Source organism: Panthera leo, chromosome A2 (assembly GCF_018350215.1).
Source record: "Panthera leo isolate Ple1 chromosome A2, P.leo_Ple1_pat1.1, whole genome shotgun sequence".
In the NCBI taxonomy this organism is placed as follows: Eukaryota; Metazoa; Chordata; class Mammalia; order Carnivora; family Felidae; genus Panthera; species Panthera leo.
Window position 1 is genome coordinate 115,591,290 of NC_056680.1, and position 19,170 is coordinate 115,610,459.

The 19,170-nt window shown below is 41.8% G+C and overlaps 1 protein-coding gene across 1 annotated transcript in view; it reads right to left on the bottom strand.

Annotated features, from left to right (window-relative positions):
• Positions 1 to 16,999, bottom strand: part of GSDME (gasdermin E) — a 64,248-nt gene extending 47,249 nt beyond the window's left edge. Inside the window, exons 1-3 of the mRNA XM_042920415.1 lie at positions 16,972 to 16,999; positions 8,242 to 8,471; positions 5,848 to 6,040 (exon numbers count right to left, since the gene is read on the bottom strand). Coding sequence (XP_042776349.1) covers positions 5,848 to 6,040; positions 8,242 to 8,452 — 404 coding nt within the window. The 5' untranslated portion in view covers positions 8,453 to 8,471; positions 16,972 to 16,999. The remainder of the gene's footprint in view (positions 1 to 5,847; positions 6,041 to 8,241; positions 8,472 to 16,971) is intronic.
• Positions 17,000 to 19,170: the final 2,171 nt, after the last annotated feature.

Sequence of the window (19,170 nt, forward strand, 5' to 3'; positions counted from 1 at the left end):
GGAGTTTGAGCCCCACATTGGGCTCCGCACTGAAAGTGTGGAGCCTGCTTGGGGTTTCTCTCTCCCCCTCTCTCAAAAAATAAACAAACAAAATTTTTTTAAAAATGGAAACGAAAGAAAGTTGGGCCAGTTATACTTATACCTCAAGGAACTAGAACAAAAAACTGTAAATAATGCTCTTCTTTGTTATTAATGTTAAAGGAGTCAACCCAACAAGAGGATATAACATTTGTAAATATTTATGCATCTAACATAGTGGAGCACCTAAACACATAGAGCAAATATTAATAGACCTAAAGAAATAGACAGCAATACAATTACAGTATGAGACTTTAACAACCCACATTCACCAATGGATAGATCATCTCAGACAAATTATCAGTAAGGAAACATCAGCTTTAGAGGACACATTAGACCAGAAGAACTTAACAGATACATACAGAACATTCTATCCAAAAGCGGCAGAATACACATTCCTCTCAAGTGCATGTGGGACATTCTCAAGGATAGACCAGAGGTTAGGCCACAAGTCTTAGTAAATTTATCAAGAATCTGTTTTGACCATTATGATAAAACCAATTACCAGAAGAAAACTGGAAAATTCACCATTATGTGGACATTAAATGACATGCTATGGAACAACCAATGGGTCAAAAATGAATCAAAAGACAAAAAAAAATACCTTGAGACAAATGAAAACAGAAATACAACACATCAAAACTTATGGGATGCAACAAAAGCAGTTCTAAGAGGGAAGTAATTATCAATAAATGCCTACACTTCAAGAAACAAGATCCCAAATAAACAACTTAACATTACACCTCAAGGAACTAGAAAAAGAACAAAGCCCAAACTTAAGAGAAGAATGGAAATAACAAAATCAGAGCAGAAATAAATGAAATAGGGACCAATAAGACAACAGAAAAGATCGATGAAATTATGGGCTGGTTCTCTGGAAAGATAAACAAAATTGACAAACTTGTAGCTAGACTCACCAAGAAAAGGATTCAAATAAAATCAGAAATCAAAGAGAAGGTATTACAACTGGTACCACAGAAACACAAAAGATCATAAAAGACTACAATGAACAATTATATGCCAACAAACGGGACAACCTAAAAGAAACGAATACCTAGAAACATACAACCTACCAAGACTGAACCAGGAAAAAAAGTAAAAATCTAAACAGACCAATTACTAATAAGGAGATTGTAGTAGTATTCAAAATCTCCCAACAAACACAAGTCCAGGACCAGATAACTCCATGGGTGAATTCTACCAAACATTTAAAGAATAGCAATCCTTTTCAAATTCTTCCAAATAATAGAAAAGAACACTCTTCCAAACTCATTTTATAATGCCAGAATTACCCTGATACAGAACATAGACAACAACACCACAGAAAAGAAAATTATATGCCACTAGGGTAACAGATATTAACAAGACTTATTGTGGTGATCATTTCATAATGTATACAAATATCAAATCTTTATGTTGTACACTTGAAACTAACATAATGTTGCATGTCAATTATACCTCAGTTTAAAAAAAGAAAAAAATTACAGGCCAATATCCATGATGGACATAGATGCATAAATCTTCAACAAAATATTAGCAAACCAAATAAAACACCACATTAAAGGATAATACATAATCAAGTGGGATTTACACCAGGGATACAAGAATGGTTCAATATGCATGAATCAATCAATGTGATACACCACCTTCACCAAATGTAAGGTAACAATAATATGATCACCTCAATAGGTGCAAAAAAAAGCACTGTCGACAAAATTCAGCATCCCTTTATGAGAACACCTCTCAACAAAGTAGGTACAGAGGGAACATACCTCAATTAAAAGGCCATATATGACAAGCTCACAGCTAACATCATACTCAACAGTGAAAATCTGGAAGCTTTACCTGTAAGAGCAGGAACAAGACAAAGATGCCCACTCTCACCACTTTACTCAACATAGTCTGGGAAGTCCAAACCAGAGTGATGAGGCAAGGAAAAGAAATAAAATGCATCCAAACAGGAAAGGAAGAAGTAAAACTACCACTATTTGCATATGACATGACATTACAGAGACAGCCCTAAAAACTCCACCAAAAAACTGTTAGAACTAATAATTCTGTAAAGTTCCAGGATACAAAATCTATACGTAAAAATCTGTTGCATTTCTATATACTAATAATGAACATTCAAAAAGAGAAATTAAGAAAACAATTCCATTTATAATTGCATAAAAATAAAACACTTTAGAATAAATTTAAGAAGGTGAATATTCTGTACACTGAAAACTGTAAGACACTGATAAAATAAGTTGAAAAAGAAATAAATAAGATATTCTGTTAACAGATTGAAAGATACTGTTAAAATGTCCCTACTACCCAAAACAATCTACAGATTTAATGTAATTCCCATCAAATTCCAATGCACTTATCACAGAAACAAAAAAAACAATTCTAAAATTTAAATGGAACCAGAAAAGTCCCTGAGTAGCCAAAGCAATCTTTTTTTTTTTTTTTATTTTTTTTAATGTTTATTTATTTTTGAGACAGAGAGAGACAGAGCATCAATGGGGGAGGGTCAGAGAGAGAGGGAGACACAGAATCCGAAGCAGGCTCCAGGCTCTGAGCTGTCAGCACAGAGCCCGACGCAGGGCTCGAACTCACGGACAGCGAGATCATGACCTGAGCCGAAGTCGGACGCTCAACCGACTGAGCCACCCAGGTGCCCCACCAAAGCAATCTTAAAAAAAGAACAAAGCTGGAGGCATCACATGGCCTCATTTCAAACTATATTACAAAACTGCAGTATTCAAAACAGTATGGTACTGGTGTAAGAACAGACATATAGATCAATGGAACAGAATAGAGAGCCCAGAAATAAACCTATGCATATATATGTGGTCATTTAATTAATTACAAGGGAGCCAAGAATATACAATGGAGAAAGAACAGTCTCTTCAATAAATGGTGTGGGGAAAACTGGACAGTCACATGCAAAAGAATAAATCTGGACCACTATCTTACACCATACACAAAAATTAACTCAAGGGATGCCTGGGTGGCACAGTTGGTTGGGCGTCCGACTTCAGTTCAGGTCACAATCTCACGGTTCTTGAGTTCGAGCCCCACATCAGGCTCTATGCTGACAGCTCAGAGCCTGGAGCCTGCTTCAGATTCTGTGTCTCCCTCTCTCTGTGCCCCTCCCCCACTCACACTCTGTCTCACTGTCTCTCTCAAAAATAAAGATTTTTTTTTTTAATTTTTTTTAACGTTTTATTTATTTTTGAGACAGAGAGAGACAGAGCATGAACGGGGGAGGGGCAGAGAGAGAGGGAGACACAGAATCGGAAGCAGGCTCCGGGCTCTGAGCCATCAGCCCAGAGCCCGAAGCGGGGCTCGAACTCACAGACCGGACCGCGAGATCGTGACCTGAGCTGAAGTCGGACGCTTAACCGACTGAGCCACCCAGGCGCCCCAAAAATAAAGATTAAAAAAAATTTTTTTTAATTAACTGAAATGGGTTAAAGATTTGAATGTTACACCTGAAACCATAAAAGTCCTAGAAGAAAACATAGGTGGTAAGTTCCCTGGCATTGGTCTTGGCGATGACTTTTTGAATATGACACCAAAAGCAAAAGCAACAAACATAAAAATAAACAAGTGGGACTACAGCTAAACTAAAAATCTTCTGCACAGAAAAGGAAACCATCACCAAAATGAAAAAGCAACCTACTGAATGGGAAAAAATATTTGCAAATCACATACCTGATACAGGGTTAATATATAAAATAAAGAGCTCATACAATTCAATAGCAAAAAAGAAATCCAATTTTTTAAATGGGCAGATCTGAATAGATATTTTTCCAAAGAAGACCTACAGATAGCCAATGACCACACAAAAAGATGCTTATCACCACTAATCATCAAAGAACTGCAAATCAAAACCACAATGATATATCACCTCCCACCTGTTAGAATAGCTAATATCAAAAAGGCAAGAAATAACAAGAGTTGGAGGGGATGTGGAGAAATGGGAACCTTGGCTCTGTTGGTGGAGTCATGAACTGGTGCCACCACTATGAAAAACAGTATGAAGGTCCCTCAAAAATTTAAAATAGAACTACCATATGATCCAGAAATTTCACTTGCGGGTATTTATGTAAAGTATTTAAACAATCTGCACTCCATGTTCACTGCAGCATTATTTACAACAGCTAAGATATAGAAACAATCTAAGTGTCCATATATGGATGAATAGATAAGAAAATAGGGCATATATGTTATATTGTGATTTATAGTAAGAAATATATAGTCTTTAAACTTGGTCTTTAATCCAGTTTCTGGCATAGAGCTCCTAAAACCCTTGGAATTTCCTGTGGCTTTTGGAAAGCCCTTAGGTAACCTAAAGATGGGGTCTGGTTATCTGGGGGAGCCAACAGTGTAATTACAAGGTTTTAACTTTCAGTACCCCCACCCCAATCTCTAGGGTGGGGAGAGGGGCTGAAGGTTGAATCAGTCATCACTGGCCGATGATGATTTAATCAATCATGGCTATGTAATAAAGCCTCTCTAAAAACCCAGACAGCATTCAGAGAGTTTCCAGATTAGTGAACACGTGAAGATTTGGAAAGAGTGGTGACCTGGAGAGAGCATGGAGGCTCCACGCCCTTTTCCCCCACCCAACCCTATGTATCCCTTCCACCTGGATGTTCCTAAGTTATATCCTTTTATAATAAACCAGTGACCTAGTATGTAAAATGTTACCGAGTTCTGTTAGCTTCTCTAACAAATTAATTGAACTCAAGAAAGGAGTCATAGGAATCTGGTTTTTAGCCAGTTGGCCAGAAGTACAGGTAATAACTTAGACGTGTGAATGGCATCTAAAGTCCAAGGAGGAGGTCACGGGAACCTCCAGTCTGTAGCCAGGTGGTCAGAAGCGTAACTAACAGCCTGGGCTTGCTGCTGGCATCTGATACAGAGTAAGGGTTCAAGGCAGTCTTTTAGGACTGAATCTTTCACCTATGAATCTGATACTATCTTTAAGTAGATAGTGTCAGCATTGAGTTGAATTCTCAGACACTGTTGGAATCGGTCAGGAACCTAACTTAATACATATACAATGGAATATTATTCAGCTACATATAAGAAGGAAGTCTTGCCATCTGCAACAACACGGATGGACCTTGAAGGCATTACATTAAGTGAACTAAGTCAGACAAAGACAACTACAGCATGATCTCACTTATATATGGAATCACAACAAATGAGCTCATACATATAGAGATTACCAGAGGTAGAGGGTGAGGGGTAGGTAAAGTGGGTAAAGAAGATCAAAAGGTACAAACCTGTAGTTATGAAATAAATAAGTCATGGGGATGTAACCTACAGTACAAGGACTATAGTGAATAATTCTGTATTGCCTGCTTGAAAGTTGCTAAGAGAATAAATCTGAAAATTTCTCATCACAGGAAAAATTGTATTTACAACTATGCACAGTGACAGGTATTACCTAGACTTACTGTGGTGATCATTTTGCAATATACACAAATAGCAAATCATTATGCTGTACACCTGAAACAATACAACGTTATATATTAATTATACCTTATTTAAAAAAAAATGGTGCTTTCCAGGTCTCACCACTCACACTAAAAATAAAGAAATTCCAGAGTAAAAGATAAGTTCTCGTCAAGTTTCAGCACAACAGGCATTCAATAATGTTTGCTTTGGGGCGAAGTTCCCATCGGTCACCCTTTTTACAAAGGTCCAAATGAATGACCTTTAAATGGGATACATGTCAAAATCCAAAATGCCAAACAGAATTCTCATTACCTGTGAGTGGAATCTCTCATGAGCTGCTGCAAATCCACCTCCTGCTTCCTCAGGGTTCCAAATGAAGACTGCCTTTCCACAAGGCCTTTGCCTCCAATACTCAGCTTGACCTTCCCTAGTGCCGTCTCGATGGACCCACTCAGCTGGTTTTGAAACTTGCCCTCATATTTCACAAAGTCCGACTCCACAACCGCTGGAGTGAATGAGACATGCAAAGGAGTCTGATGATAATACGGCCATCTCTCTGCTTAGGTCACCTACCTTTCCAGTCCTGTGGAAATCCATGAGAAACATGAAGTTTGCATTCAAACTGGAAGTCTGGCAGCCATGCTGTGTATGTGAAAAAGAAAATGGAGCCAGTACGATGTGAACTGGTGGCCAGGGTTTCTACCAGGTGCTTTTTTTTTTTTTTTTTTTTGGATTTCTATTCCAATATACACGTATATAGATAAATGCACAAAAAATATCTCAAGAGTTTAGCGAATAATGTTGAAGCAAGCATCCAGGGGTGCCTGGCTGGCTCAGTCAAAAGAGCATGCGACTCTTGATCTCAGGGTTGTGAGTTTTAGCCCCACGTTGGGCATAGACATTACTTAAAAATAAATAAAATTTCAAGCAAGCATCCATTTAAACACTATACAGATTATAAAATAGAATATTTTAAATGTGCACTTTTCCAGGGTAAAGACTATAAAGGGACTTTATGAGGTTGATACCTAAGCAGAGTGAAAACAGCAGCCTCCACTCATGACAGAGTGGTCTGCCTTATGTGATATCTAGCAGGTCAGCCAAGTAGACCCTGGGCATCTTCCCTTCCCTTCCCACCCATCTTAGAGAACATTCCCTGGGCCTTCATTACCATCTCTATGAAAAAAATTCCCCTCCCCACACTTACCTGTTTATACTGACCTCTACCCAGCCATTTAATTCCTTATCATACCTTATCTCTATTCCTGATAAAGTCAGTTGTCATGCCTGCCCGCACTCCCTCACTCTAACACCATCCTGGAACATACAAGCTCCAGATTCTCTACCCTTACTTTCCGGCTTCCCAGACTTAGGAAGATGCCACCACCCACCAAGTGTCCCAGCTTCCATCAAGTCCTCCATGAATTACTATCTCATCTGGTCACATCCAGATGGGTATCCCATTGCCTTCAAGCTCTACCCTTCTTTTCTGGACACTAAAGATAAACATCTGATGATTTCATCTCTGAATTGCCAGCCTCATGTCTCCAGATTTCTAGTGTTCTCATCTCTAATCCAACCAAATACCACCATAAAAATAGTCTCAGTCACTGTCATTTGGTATGGCTACACTTAGAGGCTCTTCAGAACTTCACACTGGGCTTTTTTCATTTCTCTGCCCCAAGGCTCGCCTGGGCTCCTTATACTTATACTCTTATACTTCATAAGGCATTCCAATCTTCCTGAAGTCTGAAAGGCTTCTTTCTATCCACTCACTGCCCCCAACACCTGTATTTCTTTCACTCCAGTCAAGAAAACCCATTCCTCAACAAAGGTTAATGAGAATTAATCACCCATCATCTTTGCAATTTACAAAACAGAGAATCATCTCTCTCACCACCACCAAAAATAAGAAGACTGTGAAAATGCCCTCAATTCAAAGGCTTTTCCTATTTTATTTGTATCCTATGGAATACAAACACTTTGGGAAATTCTTAGGGGAGCAGCATAGAACAGTCGTTAAGAGCTCAAGATTGTAATCACTATTCTAATATTCCTAGCTAGAAGAACTGGCTAAAATTCATCTCCCTGAACCTCAGTTTTCTCATATATAATTTGGAGATAATGCCTTCCTGATGAATTCTGTTACAAGTTGATGTACCTAAATCACATAATGCAGAGCCTGGCACATAGCAAACACTCAATGTATCTACTGGATTTAGGCCAGAACAATGTCATTTTCTGATAAATGGAAGTCTTAGGTTATACAAAGTGCTACACAGAAATTCTACCACTTTATCTCCCTTCTTCTCCAGCTATTTCTGGACCAGCTTGAGAGCCTATCCTGGTCTCACCAGAAAGCTTCATTATGTGAGTAATAAAACTTTTCACACCCTCCCGTTAGATATGTAGGATCTGAATCAACCTATTTATGCTCAGTGGCCACAACACCTACGGTGGGCATGTCTTAATTTTACATTACAAACTTCAATATTATTTTTTAAAACTTAAGCTATAACTTTTCACGTCTGCCCTATAGAATTTTGTTCATTTAAAGAAAGGGTATATCTCTAAGAACAGTATGCAAAGAAACAGGAGAATTCATTATAAGATGTCACCTTACAATCACTCAAGACAGCATGTAACCTAGAAGATGAATCATCATCTTTCTGGGACTAACTGTAGCATATACCCAAAGGAACCTACCTGGACTCCGAAACTGGTCTCCTGTAAGCACATCTCCAAGGGTGACAGATAAAAACTGGTACTTGGGTCTCTGCCAGCACCAGAGTCTCTTTTTTTTGGTCACCAGACCTAGAAGCTTTAATTTATCAGAGTCATTCAAGGTTGATACTGGAATCAGGTCACCTCCAGAATCAACTTCTTTAAGAAAATTCCTTGTTGCTTTGGCAAACATGATGAGAGCCCCAGATTACCTGGAAAAAAAAAGTTACCCCCAAATTAAATAGGAAGTTATTATCTCACCTATTTTTTTTCTAAAATTGCCTTATTTCTCCCTAGTGTCATTCCTATCTTCTCCCTACAAAACCCTCTAGTGTGAGTTCAGTCGATGACAAAAAATTAAATTGAATACTGAAAGAGAACAGGTGTGTAAGTGAAGATAGGCTAGGTTGTGCTTCAAAAAAAAATAAGTTCCAAATATTAGTGGCTTATAACAAGAAAGGTTTATCTATGGGCCACGCTACACTTCCAACACAGGAGGACAGGAAAACTTTTGCCATTGTAGTCATTCAAGGGTCCAGACTAAAGGGGAAGCCACCTTCTTGAATACTGTCAATCATCATCCAACAGGAAAGAGTTCACACCAGCAATTACTTGCTCTGGCCTCAAACTGACACAGAACACGTTCACTCACAATTCATCAGAAGCAGTCATACGGGCTGAGCCAGCCACAATGGTCAGGAAATATATCTAGAAGGCAGACACATGGGAATATTTGTTGACCAACATACTGACAACCCTAATTTGTAAGATACAAAGGTAGGACCTCTTCTTTGAAGGGTCCATGTGCTTTTTCTCCACACTGTGTGATTTCCCCTATTCACAAATGGAAAGGAACTATTACTTTTTAATTCAGAAATGAAGGCCTCGTCACTCTTCAGCTGTAGGGAAAAAGAAGAAACACACTGGAAGATATAAAATACTGTATTCAGTAGAAGAAGTATAGACTACTCCATAAATGGTGTCAGAAGAATGGGCTTATCATCTGAAAAAAATATATATAGCCAGATTCCCAGCTCATGCCATACACAAGAGCTAATTCTCAATGGATTTGAGGGTTTCTGAGGAAAAATGAAACTATAGAAGTACTAGTTAAAAATACAAATATTTGTTCAATTGTAGGATGAGAAAGGCCTTTAGGAAGACAAACAGAAAACTGAGAAAATACTTACAATATTTATAAAAAAAACTAGAATACTTATAAAACATAGTTGTAAAAAATCTTTTACAAATTGTTTTTAAAACACTGTAATAGAAATATGGGCAAACGTTATTAACAACTCACAATATATAAATTGCACCTAGTTATATACGTATAGACTATATACACACACATACACACACGAATATATATATGTGCATACAAATACACACACATGTAATTATTACTCAAAAAAAGCACAAGTGAAATAAGGTGTTTTTTTTTAAATTATCCATGCTCAAAGATTAAATTATCCAATGGATAAGAAATGTGGTTTATTTGTATTTGTACCTTTGTGTCTGGCAGTCACACAGATAGAAAATCACAGAGTTTGAGAGCTGGGATTAGCCTTAGACATTAACTAGTTGAACCTGCTTGCTTTAACATGAACCTCCTCTAGGACATCAGAAAATGTTTGCCTTACTTATCACTCACCCTTCTCTCAAGTGCCTTTCTCTGATTATTGTGTGGATCCCTATGTTCTTGTGTATTAACAGTAAGAATAAACATTTAAGGAAAGTGTTCTAACACATAAAAAGTTACTTTTTGACAAACAGTGAACAGCAAGGAAAGAAAAGTCCCTATGCTCAGACTCTCATCTGTAATTCATCTCTCACTATATTAAATTGCTTGCTTGTGCTGAGCACTTATTCACTTATTGAAACATTTCCTGAATCATTCACTAATTGTCCTTAAGTGCCTACTACACACAGGTACTTGCGTTAAGCACTTAGGATACTGATACAAAAAGTAATCTATCTCTACACAGATGGCCAACAGACACATGAAAAGATGCTCAACAGCACTAATTACTAGGAAAATGCAAATCAAAACTATAATAAGATATCACTTCACACCACTCAGAATGGCTAGAATCAAAAAGACAAGAAGTAATAAGTGATAGTGAGGATGTGGAGAAAAAGGAACCCTCATGCACTCTTGGTGGGAATGTAAATTGGTGCAGCTGCTGTGGAAAACAATATGCAGCTCCCTCAAAATATTAAAAATAGAAACACCATATGATCCAGTAATCCCACTACTGGAATTTACTCAAAACAAAAATGCTAATTTGAAAAGATATATGCACCCTATGTTTACTGCAGCATTTACAACAGCCAAGATATGGAAGCAACCCAAGTGTCCACTGACAGACAAGTGAATAAATAAGATGTGGGGTGTGTGTGTGTGTGTGTGTGTGTGTGATGGAATAATACTCAGCCATAAAAAAGAATGAGATCTTGCCATTTGCAACAACATGGAGGGACCTAGAGGGTATTAGGTTCAGTAAATCAGACAAAGGCAAATAACCAGAGGATTTCACTTATATGTGGAATCAAATAAACAAACAAAAGAGGAAACAGACCCATAACACAGAGAACAAACTGATGGTTGCCAGAGGGGTGGGGTAGGGAGATGGATGAAGGGGAGTGGAAGCTACAGGCTTCTAGCTATAGAATAAGTCACAGGGATGAAAGGTACAGCAAAAGGAATATAGTCAATGGTATTGCAAAAGCCTTGTATGGTGACAGGCAGTAGCTACAATTGTGTGCATAAGTTAGAGTTGTCAAATCATATACATCTGAAACTAATATAACAGTGGGTGTCAACTATACTTCAATAAATATATAAAGTAATCTCTTTCCTTGATGAGCTACTAGTTTGGTGGCCAGATAGAAACATAAACAGCTAGGGTTTATGCTAGATATTGACATTGTCATAAGAAATGAACCAAGAAAAGGGTTCTAAATCCAACTGGAGAGAAGCATACGGTCAGAGAAGTCCTCCTGAAGTATGCAGGATCCAACTGCATTTAGTGGACTAAGTAGAAACAGGCAGAGGATCAGCAATTATAAAAGCCTGGCATTTGCAGGAGGTGGTGGAAGGGGTGGGGAAGATCGTGCATGGCAAGATTTGTGACTGACAAGCTTATCATGGTCCACGAGACATCATTTTGTGTAAGTATACCCATCACCACTTGCTTGACAGATACAGAATTACCTTTCAAGCTCTGGGATTGTTTCTCTCATTGGAGTGCACGGTTTTAGAGCAGAGAAGGGCAAAGGACAGGGATGAGGAAGCCTTGGTCCAGGCCATGCAAGCCGTGCCTCCCTTGCTGGGGGCCAGAGCAGCAGGAGCCATCAGAGGGGTTGTACAGGGAGCAATGCAATCAAGAGTGGACCGTTAGCAAGATCTTCTGGAAGCAAAACAGGAAACCAGCTGGGAGGGAACAAGATTAGAGATGGACGTCGAATGGTTACACTGAACTATGTCATCGGTGTAAGGATAGAAAAGATGCTGATTTGGTGGTTTCCCCTGAACTCTGGTTGGATGTGAGGGTGGTATGGAAAGGGACTCCAAAGGATGGTCTCCAGGTATGTCAGGTGTGGGTTGGCCAAGGAGATAGAGATGCCAGGTACCAAGAAAGGAAATTCAAGAGGAAGCAGATTGGTGGGGGACATACCTGCTGAAAGTGGATCCAGGGTAGCGTGTAAGATTTATTTTGCCGAACGTACGGAAAGAACCTTTAACAAAATAAGGTCTCCCCAATGATCTGTGGGAATTCATCCTGCTTGTCCAAGAGCAGAGCCACAGCAGAATCTGCCTCAGTATATACACCATTGGTATCTGCATCTCTAGTTTTATAATTTCTATTCTTTTCTGGTATAACATGAAAGGGAGTTCATTAACTTCCCTTCAGGTCAAACAGGTTTCTGAAAAAGCCAAATCAGACTTGCCATTAAAAAACACAACTTGGGGCGCCTGGGTGGCTCAGTCAGTTACGTGTCCGACTCTTGGTTTCAGCTCAGGTCAGGATCTCACGATTCATGTGTTCAAGCCCCGCATCAGACTCTGCACTGACAGGCCAGAGCCTGTCTCAGATTCTCTCCCTCTCTGCTCCTCCCCTACTCGCTCACTCTCAAAATAAATAAATGAACAAAAAAAAAAAAAAAAAAAAGGAAAACATATAAATAACATAATAAAATCCATCTGTTGTGGATAACAAAGCTGTTGTAATGACACTAATCCTCCCCAGAGGAATTAGAGGCTAAAGAAAAAGAACTCCTAAATTATTTTGTTTCCATCCACCATCAAACACAGTTAATTTTCCTTCTTGACAGAGTAGTGTGCTTTAGGAAAAGCTAATGCAGGTGGCTATTGCTTTATAGGTTTTTATTAGAATCAGGCTAATTCGATCAAGAAAATCCATATATTCTCCTTGCGAAATGAAAGCTAGAGGTTTCTTTTTATTATTATGTTTAAATGCATAATATATTACATGGCTCAAATATCTAAATTGTGTAAAAAAAAAAAAAAATACACTGTGAAATCTCATTTGTCCCCAGATTCCATCTATCCTTTCAAAGCTCTTCCCTGCAGGTATGTTACCACAGTATTTCTTTATACAAATACAAGTTCAAAGAAGTCTGCACACTGTTCTGCAGACATCTTATTTTTTTTATCATGTAACAAGATGTGCTGGAAATCTTCCCATGTTAGTACCTTCATCTCTGCAGCTGAATACTCCATCATGTGGCTGTACCACTGTTTGTCTTGTAGGGCTGATCACGTAGGTTACGTCTACGTTTTTTAGCATAAGAATACCACACTAAATACTCTTGGACATGTGTTCTTCATACATGGGTAGGAGAATCCAAAGGAAGATTCCTACAAGAGGGATTGCTAGACGTATGGGTAAATACATCCATAATTTTAGGGGCTGTACCATTTTGCAGTCTCACCAGTAAGGTATCAAAGTCTCAGCAGTAGTTCTCAAACTTTTATATTTTTGTCAGTATCATAGGTGAGAAACAGTATATCTCAGTATAGTCTTAGGATATGTTATTTTAATATGAATTTAATCAAGCATCTTTTGTTTAAACGATTTTTGTATTTCCTTTTCTTAACCATTTGTGTCCTTGGTCCATTTTCTTTTTTTTTTTTTTTCTTTATTCCTAGGAGTTTTTTATATAATAGGCCAGCTAAAACACAGGATAGAAATTTAATACAGTCGAGTTTATCATGTTGTAGTGGAAACAATAAGCTGCCATACCATTCTCAAATATCTAAAGTAACGGTCTAGCCAGGAAACATTAAATACTATGCCTGGAAGCCAACTGAAAGATCTAGAACCCACATTGCCTGACAGACAAGCACAATAGAGTCTCAATTCAACCATTAGTCAGAATTCAGATTCAAATTTCCAGTGTGCTCCAATCTCAAAGGAGACAAAAATGGCCTCATGAGAGATCTAGCTTAATGGCTCAAGGCCTAAAAACCCATTGCATTTCACAGCTGTACTCCAGATCCTGGCTCTCACAAAAGGCCTTAAGAATTCCATTAGCTATGGGACACCTGGGTGGCTCAATCAGTGAAGCATCTGACTCTTGATTTCAGCTCAGGTCATGATATCATGGTTCGTGAGTTTGAGCCCCACGTTAGGCTCTGCACTGGCAGCCAGGAGCCTGCTTGGGAGTGTCTGTGTGTGTCTCTCTCTCTCTCTCAAAATAAATAAACATTTAAAAGAAAAAAGGAATTCCATTAGCTGGGTGGGGGGATGGGTTAAATAGGTGATAGGGACTAAGGAATGCACTTGTGAGGAGTATGGGGTATTGCAAAGAAGTGTTGAATTGCTAAATTGTACACCTGAAACTAATATTACGCTGTACGTTAACTGGAATTTCAATAAAAACTTAAAAAAAAAAAAAAAAAGAAATTCCATTAGCAAAAGGTCCTTACTCACCCAGCTCAAAGCAATTGGAACTCAGAAAGCAAAAGCAAATGTGGTAAGGATACGGAAGTTTGAATCAGACTCCTGGACAACAGATTTTGAAGGAAGAGACTATGAAAGCAAGACAATACCAAGTCAGAAAAGCACCCGGCCAACTGGGGCCACTGGCTCCTGGGAGCAAAGGTAAAATAGGCACCAAGGTCATGATGGCCTGAGAATAGAACACGCATAATTAGCATCCATTCATAATGGTTCCAAGTGACAGAATGATCAAATCTTTGAGTTGGAAAGGACCCAGTTCTTCTTCATGCTCAGTTCAGGATGCTTCTCTGGAGCAGCTCTGGCTGATTAGTTTTGAGGAAGTTCTGAGTAGTTCTGAGGAAGAAACCTCAACATCAAAATACACTAGATAAAAGAGAGGAGCTGTAGAGCACCTGTGCTGTGCCAGCACTGGGCTAAATTCTCGCTATGCATTTCCTCATTGAATCTTCAAAACAACACCGAGTAGGCATTGTGCAGAGATGGAAACTCAAGTTCGAAGATGTTAAGCAACTTGTCCATATCACGAAAGAGGGAAGAAAACAAAGAAAAAAAGTAGCCCTGGCACCGGGCAGCTGGCCTGGTCCTATCAGCCAGCCCTGGGGTGGCCAGGTGCAGGCCCGGCATGCTCCTGTTGAGCACGAACAGTGCCTCAGCACAGCAACATCAGGCAAGACCACTCTGGGTGACGTCATGATAAATTAGAACAAAAACAAGACCCCTCGTAATCTTGTGTGACCTCAAAATTCGAATACTGTCCAAACCACAAAAATGACCAAACAGCCACCACCACCACCACCACCAGTCGTGGCTAACAAATGACAGCTGCTTCTTGGCCAACCACAGCTTTAGCCTCACTGCAGCCTTCTTTCATTTTAGACAAGATCTGTGAAGATACTCCATAGAATTCTCCCTCTTCCTGACAGCATCCAATCCAGAGCTCAGTCCTGTTTCCTTAAACTCTCCCCCAAACCACCTACAAGCCTGAACGCTAGAACTCCTTTCTAACACCCACTTACTGAGACGCCCCAGGGTTCCCTGAGCCGTGAGGACGCCCTCGCTGCAACAAGCAACAAACCCAACTCTTTCAAATCTAAGTGTATTCCTGGAGATCTGTGGGACACTGAATGTCACACAGAGAATCAGTGCAAAGCCAAGATTCCAATGGTGGTCCAACTGCCTCCCAAACCTGAGCCATTGACCACCGTGCTTTGCTGATTTCCTCAGTCAGCTCTTTTCTTTGATAGGATTAATTTTCTAAAATATGAATAAGATTCATTTTATAAAATAAAGTGTGCTCAAAAGGGTAGACTACAGTTACAGTGGAAGTGAAAATCACAGTTATGGGACACGCTATTTCCTCACTATCCAGGGAAACGAGACATTGCTGTACATGTCTCATAGTTAACAACTTCAGCACATTTTGAATTATTTTTAGTTTTCTAAATAACAAAGTAAAATTTAGTCTATTAAAACAGAGGTGTCATCTTTTTATATCCTCCCAGCTCACAGCCCAGGACCTGAGCTCATTTTATAAAAAGACAAATTAAAGACAAGGTACTCTATCGCTTCTTTCTAAAATAAAAAGCAGTATGTGAAAGAAAAAACACACAAATGATGGTCACAGGACAGGCGTGAGTTTGAAAAAGGAGTGAAGGTGAGACAGAAAAGGCTTTCGGGAAGTGGAGTGGGTAACAGAAGAGACAGGGCTTAACAGAGAAGAACTCTCTGGTCCCCTTGAGGGTTCAAAGAGAACAAAAAGAAAACCACTGCTGGAAAATGCCAAACTTCCTCTTAAAGCAGGCGATCTATGGGACAGCAGCTGGGAGCCTGGGCCATATTTCTCAGATCGAGTCTCTAATTGCCTGGGCTCCACTTCTCACAGATGTTTTCCTTAATAGGAAGAGCTCATTGGTGGTTGATTGTGACAATGATCAATTTACACTACATGTATTCAGCTGCTTCTCTGACCTCACAGCACCTCTTTCGTTCCACTCTAATTCTCTGTCCGCCTCTTGAGGGCTGCGACCCCAAGACCTCCATCCCTCTCCCCATCCTGTAGAACAGAGCCGCCCCTCGATGAGTGGTGTTTCAAAACACTTTACAACAAACGCCTTTGTAGGAGCCCCCCCTCCTCGTTGCCTCTCAGGTGCAGATGTGAAGTGGGCGCCCAGGGGGTCCGCACCTCGAGGCCTAGGGAAGCCACGCGGGCAGCTGTGAATGAGGTCATCCCATCCCCCGCCTAGGACATTCAGGGGGGCTTGGCCTTCTCTCCAAGCTTGGGGCCCAATTTCAGGCAGATAGGGAATCGTTCAAGCCCAGACACCCAACTCGTGTGCTCCGGCCTTCCTTTCCCGCACACACTCCCCGCAAGCTGGGAAAGCCTTTGCACATCCAGGGGGAAACGGGAGGACAAAGGATGAAGGAGTGGAGAGAGATGGTGAACGGGGTGGGGACGAGGGGACACAAGGTACCAGTCCTCGCAACAGCCCGGGAAGAAAGAGGCAGCGGGGAAGTGGGGGAGAGAGGCCCGGGAATGGGGGAGAGTGGAACGCAGTGCGTCCCGATGGCCAGTCGCTGGGCAGCCGACCGACTGGTCTCCCTCAGGAATGGAGCAACAGCGGGGAGGAGTGTCCCCGATAGACAGGAGCCGCGGACCCGGCTCCCCGGGGCCGAACGCCCGCCGGGGCGAGAGCCGGAGCGGAGCCCGCGCCGACGCACTCACCTGCCGGCTTCGCCCGATCCCCGCAGCCGCTCACGCAGCGCCCCGAGCCTGCCCGGGCGAATTAGCCAAGCGGGGCGGGCTGGGGGCGGGGGCTCGGCGGGAGGGGGCGGGCCGCTGGGACCTTTGCTCCGCAGCTTCTCCTGCGCCGCGGCCAGCCAGCCAGACGGGACCGGGGGAACTGGGCCGAGGGAGGCCGGGACGGGCCGGGACGGGCCGGGCCGGGCCGGGGCGGGGCGGGGCGGGTGCAACCGAGGCGGGGCGAGGACGGCGGGCGGCGTCCCGAGACAGGCCCGAAGGCCCAGAGCCGGCCGGTTCCCTCTCTTTGGGTGACTACGCTCCGGCAGGTCGCTGACGCCCCGGGGCTCGTCTTTGGCCGGAGTCCCCGCCAGGTCTTAGCGATCCGAGGCCTGGGGGGCACCAGAGCAGTGTGCTCGGCTTTCCTCCCCGAGGCCTCATCGCCCGCCCTCGGTCCGGAGGGGTTTGAAGCCTGCCGGGCCTCGCCACCAACAGTGGGGTGCGGACTGGCACCGCGGCTTCACCGTTCCACTCGGCAAATCTGAGGCTGCTGTACCCTGTGGGGAGCCCCTGGTGTCCGCGCCTGGGAGTGTCCTGCTTTGTGTGGTGTGACCGTGCCCACTCTGGGTCCTGACGTTACTAGGAATTCATGCAACTAGGTTCAAGTCTCCTTGAGGGCGGAGCCCAGCATCCCTCCCTAGGTGCTCAGTGACCAAGGGAAGCTGAACATAGTTGGTGCTCAAAAATTGTTTGCGGACTGTCTGACTTAAACATTATATCCCTTCAGTCAGTATTTACAGATCATCTTTTCTGAGCAGTACTCTGCCAGGCTGAGAACAATGAATGAGAACAAAATTTCTGTACTCGGAGAACTTGCATTCGGGAATGTTGAGTTTTTTGTTACTGCCTTCCACAGGCCTGGGAAAGAGGCAGGGTTTTCCCTTGGGCCCCCATATGTTCTAAGCATATCCCTAGACTGCAGTTACCCCACCTCCTTGTACTTATTTCAGCAAAGCCCTCCTGACTCTTCAAATCAAAAGTACGGGCAGTTTATCAGTTTAGAGGGACACTCCCTAGTTCCTTGCTAGCTGCTAACATTTACATGATGCTCTCTAGGGGCGCCTGGGTGGCTCAGTCAGTTAAGCCCTGACTTCTGCACAGGCCATGATCTCATGGTTTGTGAGTTTGAGTCTCGTGTTGGGCTCTGTGCTGACAGCTCAGAGCCTGCGACTTGCTTTGGATTCTGTGTCTCTTTCTCTTTATTTTTTATTTATCTCTGCTTTATTTTTTATTTTTTTTTATTTTTTTAACGTTTATTTATTTTTTTGAGACAGAGAGAGACAGAGCATGAACGGGGGAGGGGCAGAGAGAGAGGGAGACACAGAATCGGAAGCAGGCTCCAGGCTCTGAGCCATCAGCCCAGAGCCCGACGCGGGGCTCGAACTCACGGACTGCGAGATCGTGACCTGAGCTGAAGTCGGATGCTTAACCGATTGAGCCACCCAGGCGCCCCACTTTATTTTTTTTTTAATCTTTTTAAGTTTATTTATTTATGAGAGAGAGAGCGAGAGAACAAGTGGGGGAGGGGCAGAGAGAGAGGGAGACACAGGCTCCAAGCTCTGAGCTGTCACCACAGAGCGGGACAGGGCCTGAGCTGAAGTCAGAGGCTTCACCAACTGAGCCACCTAGGCGCCCCATCTGCTTTATCTTTCTCCTTTGCACTGATCACCATCTGATAGGCAATATACATCCTACTTATTTCATGTACTATCTTTCTCTTCCTTAGAATGTCAGTTCTCTGAGGCTACAGACTTTTGTCCGTTTTGTTCACTATACCCTGTACCTAGCACACACCTGATGCATAGTAGATAGTCAGTACTTGTTAAATTAATTAACACATCCTTTTGTTTGTTTTTCCAACTAGACTATGGGGTCCTACCCATCCGTGCAGTGCCTGGCACAAGGTAGGTGCCCCATTAATGATGGTTGAATGAATGAGTGAATAGAAATGGTTCAGACAGATGATCCTGTCTTGCCAAACTAATAGGTATGGGAAGAAAAAAAGAATCACTGTGGGGGCCCTGCTGACAGACTTGTCATCCATGTTATTGCTTCTCTGTGTTCATAACATTATATGGTGGTGACTCTGGCTTGTTTTCACACCTAGGCCCTTCACCTTAAGAA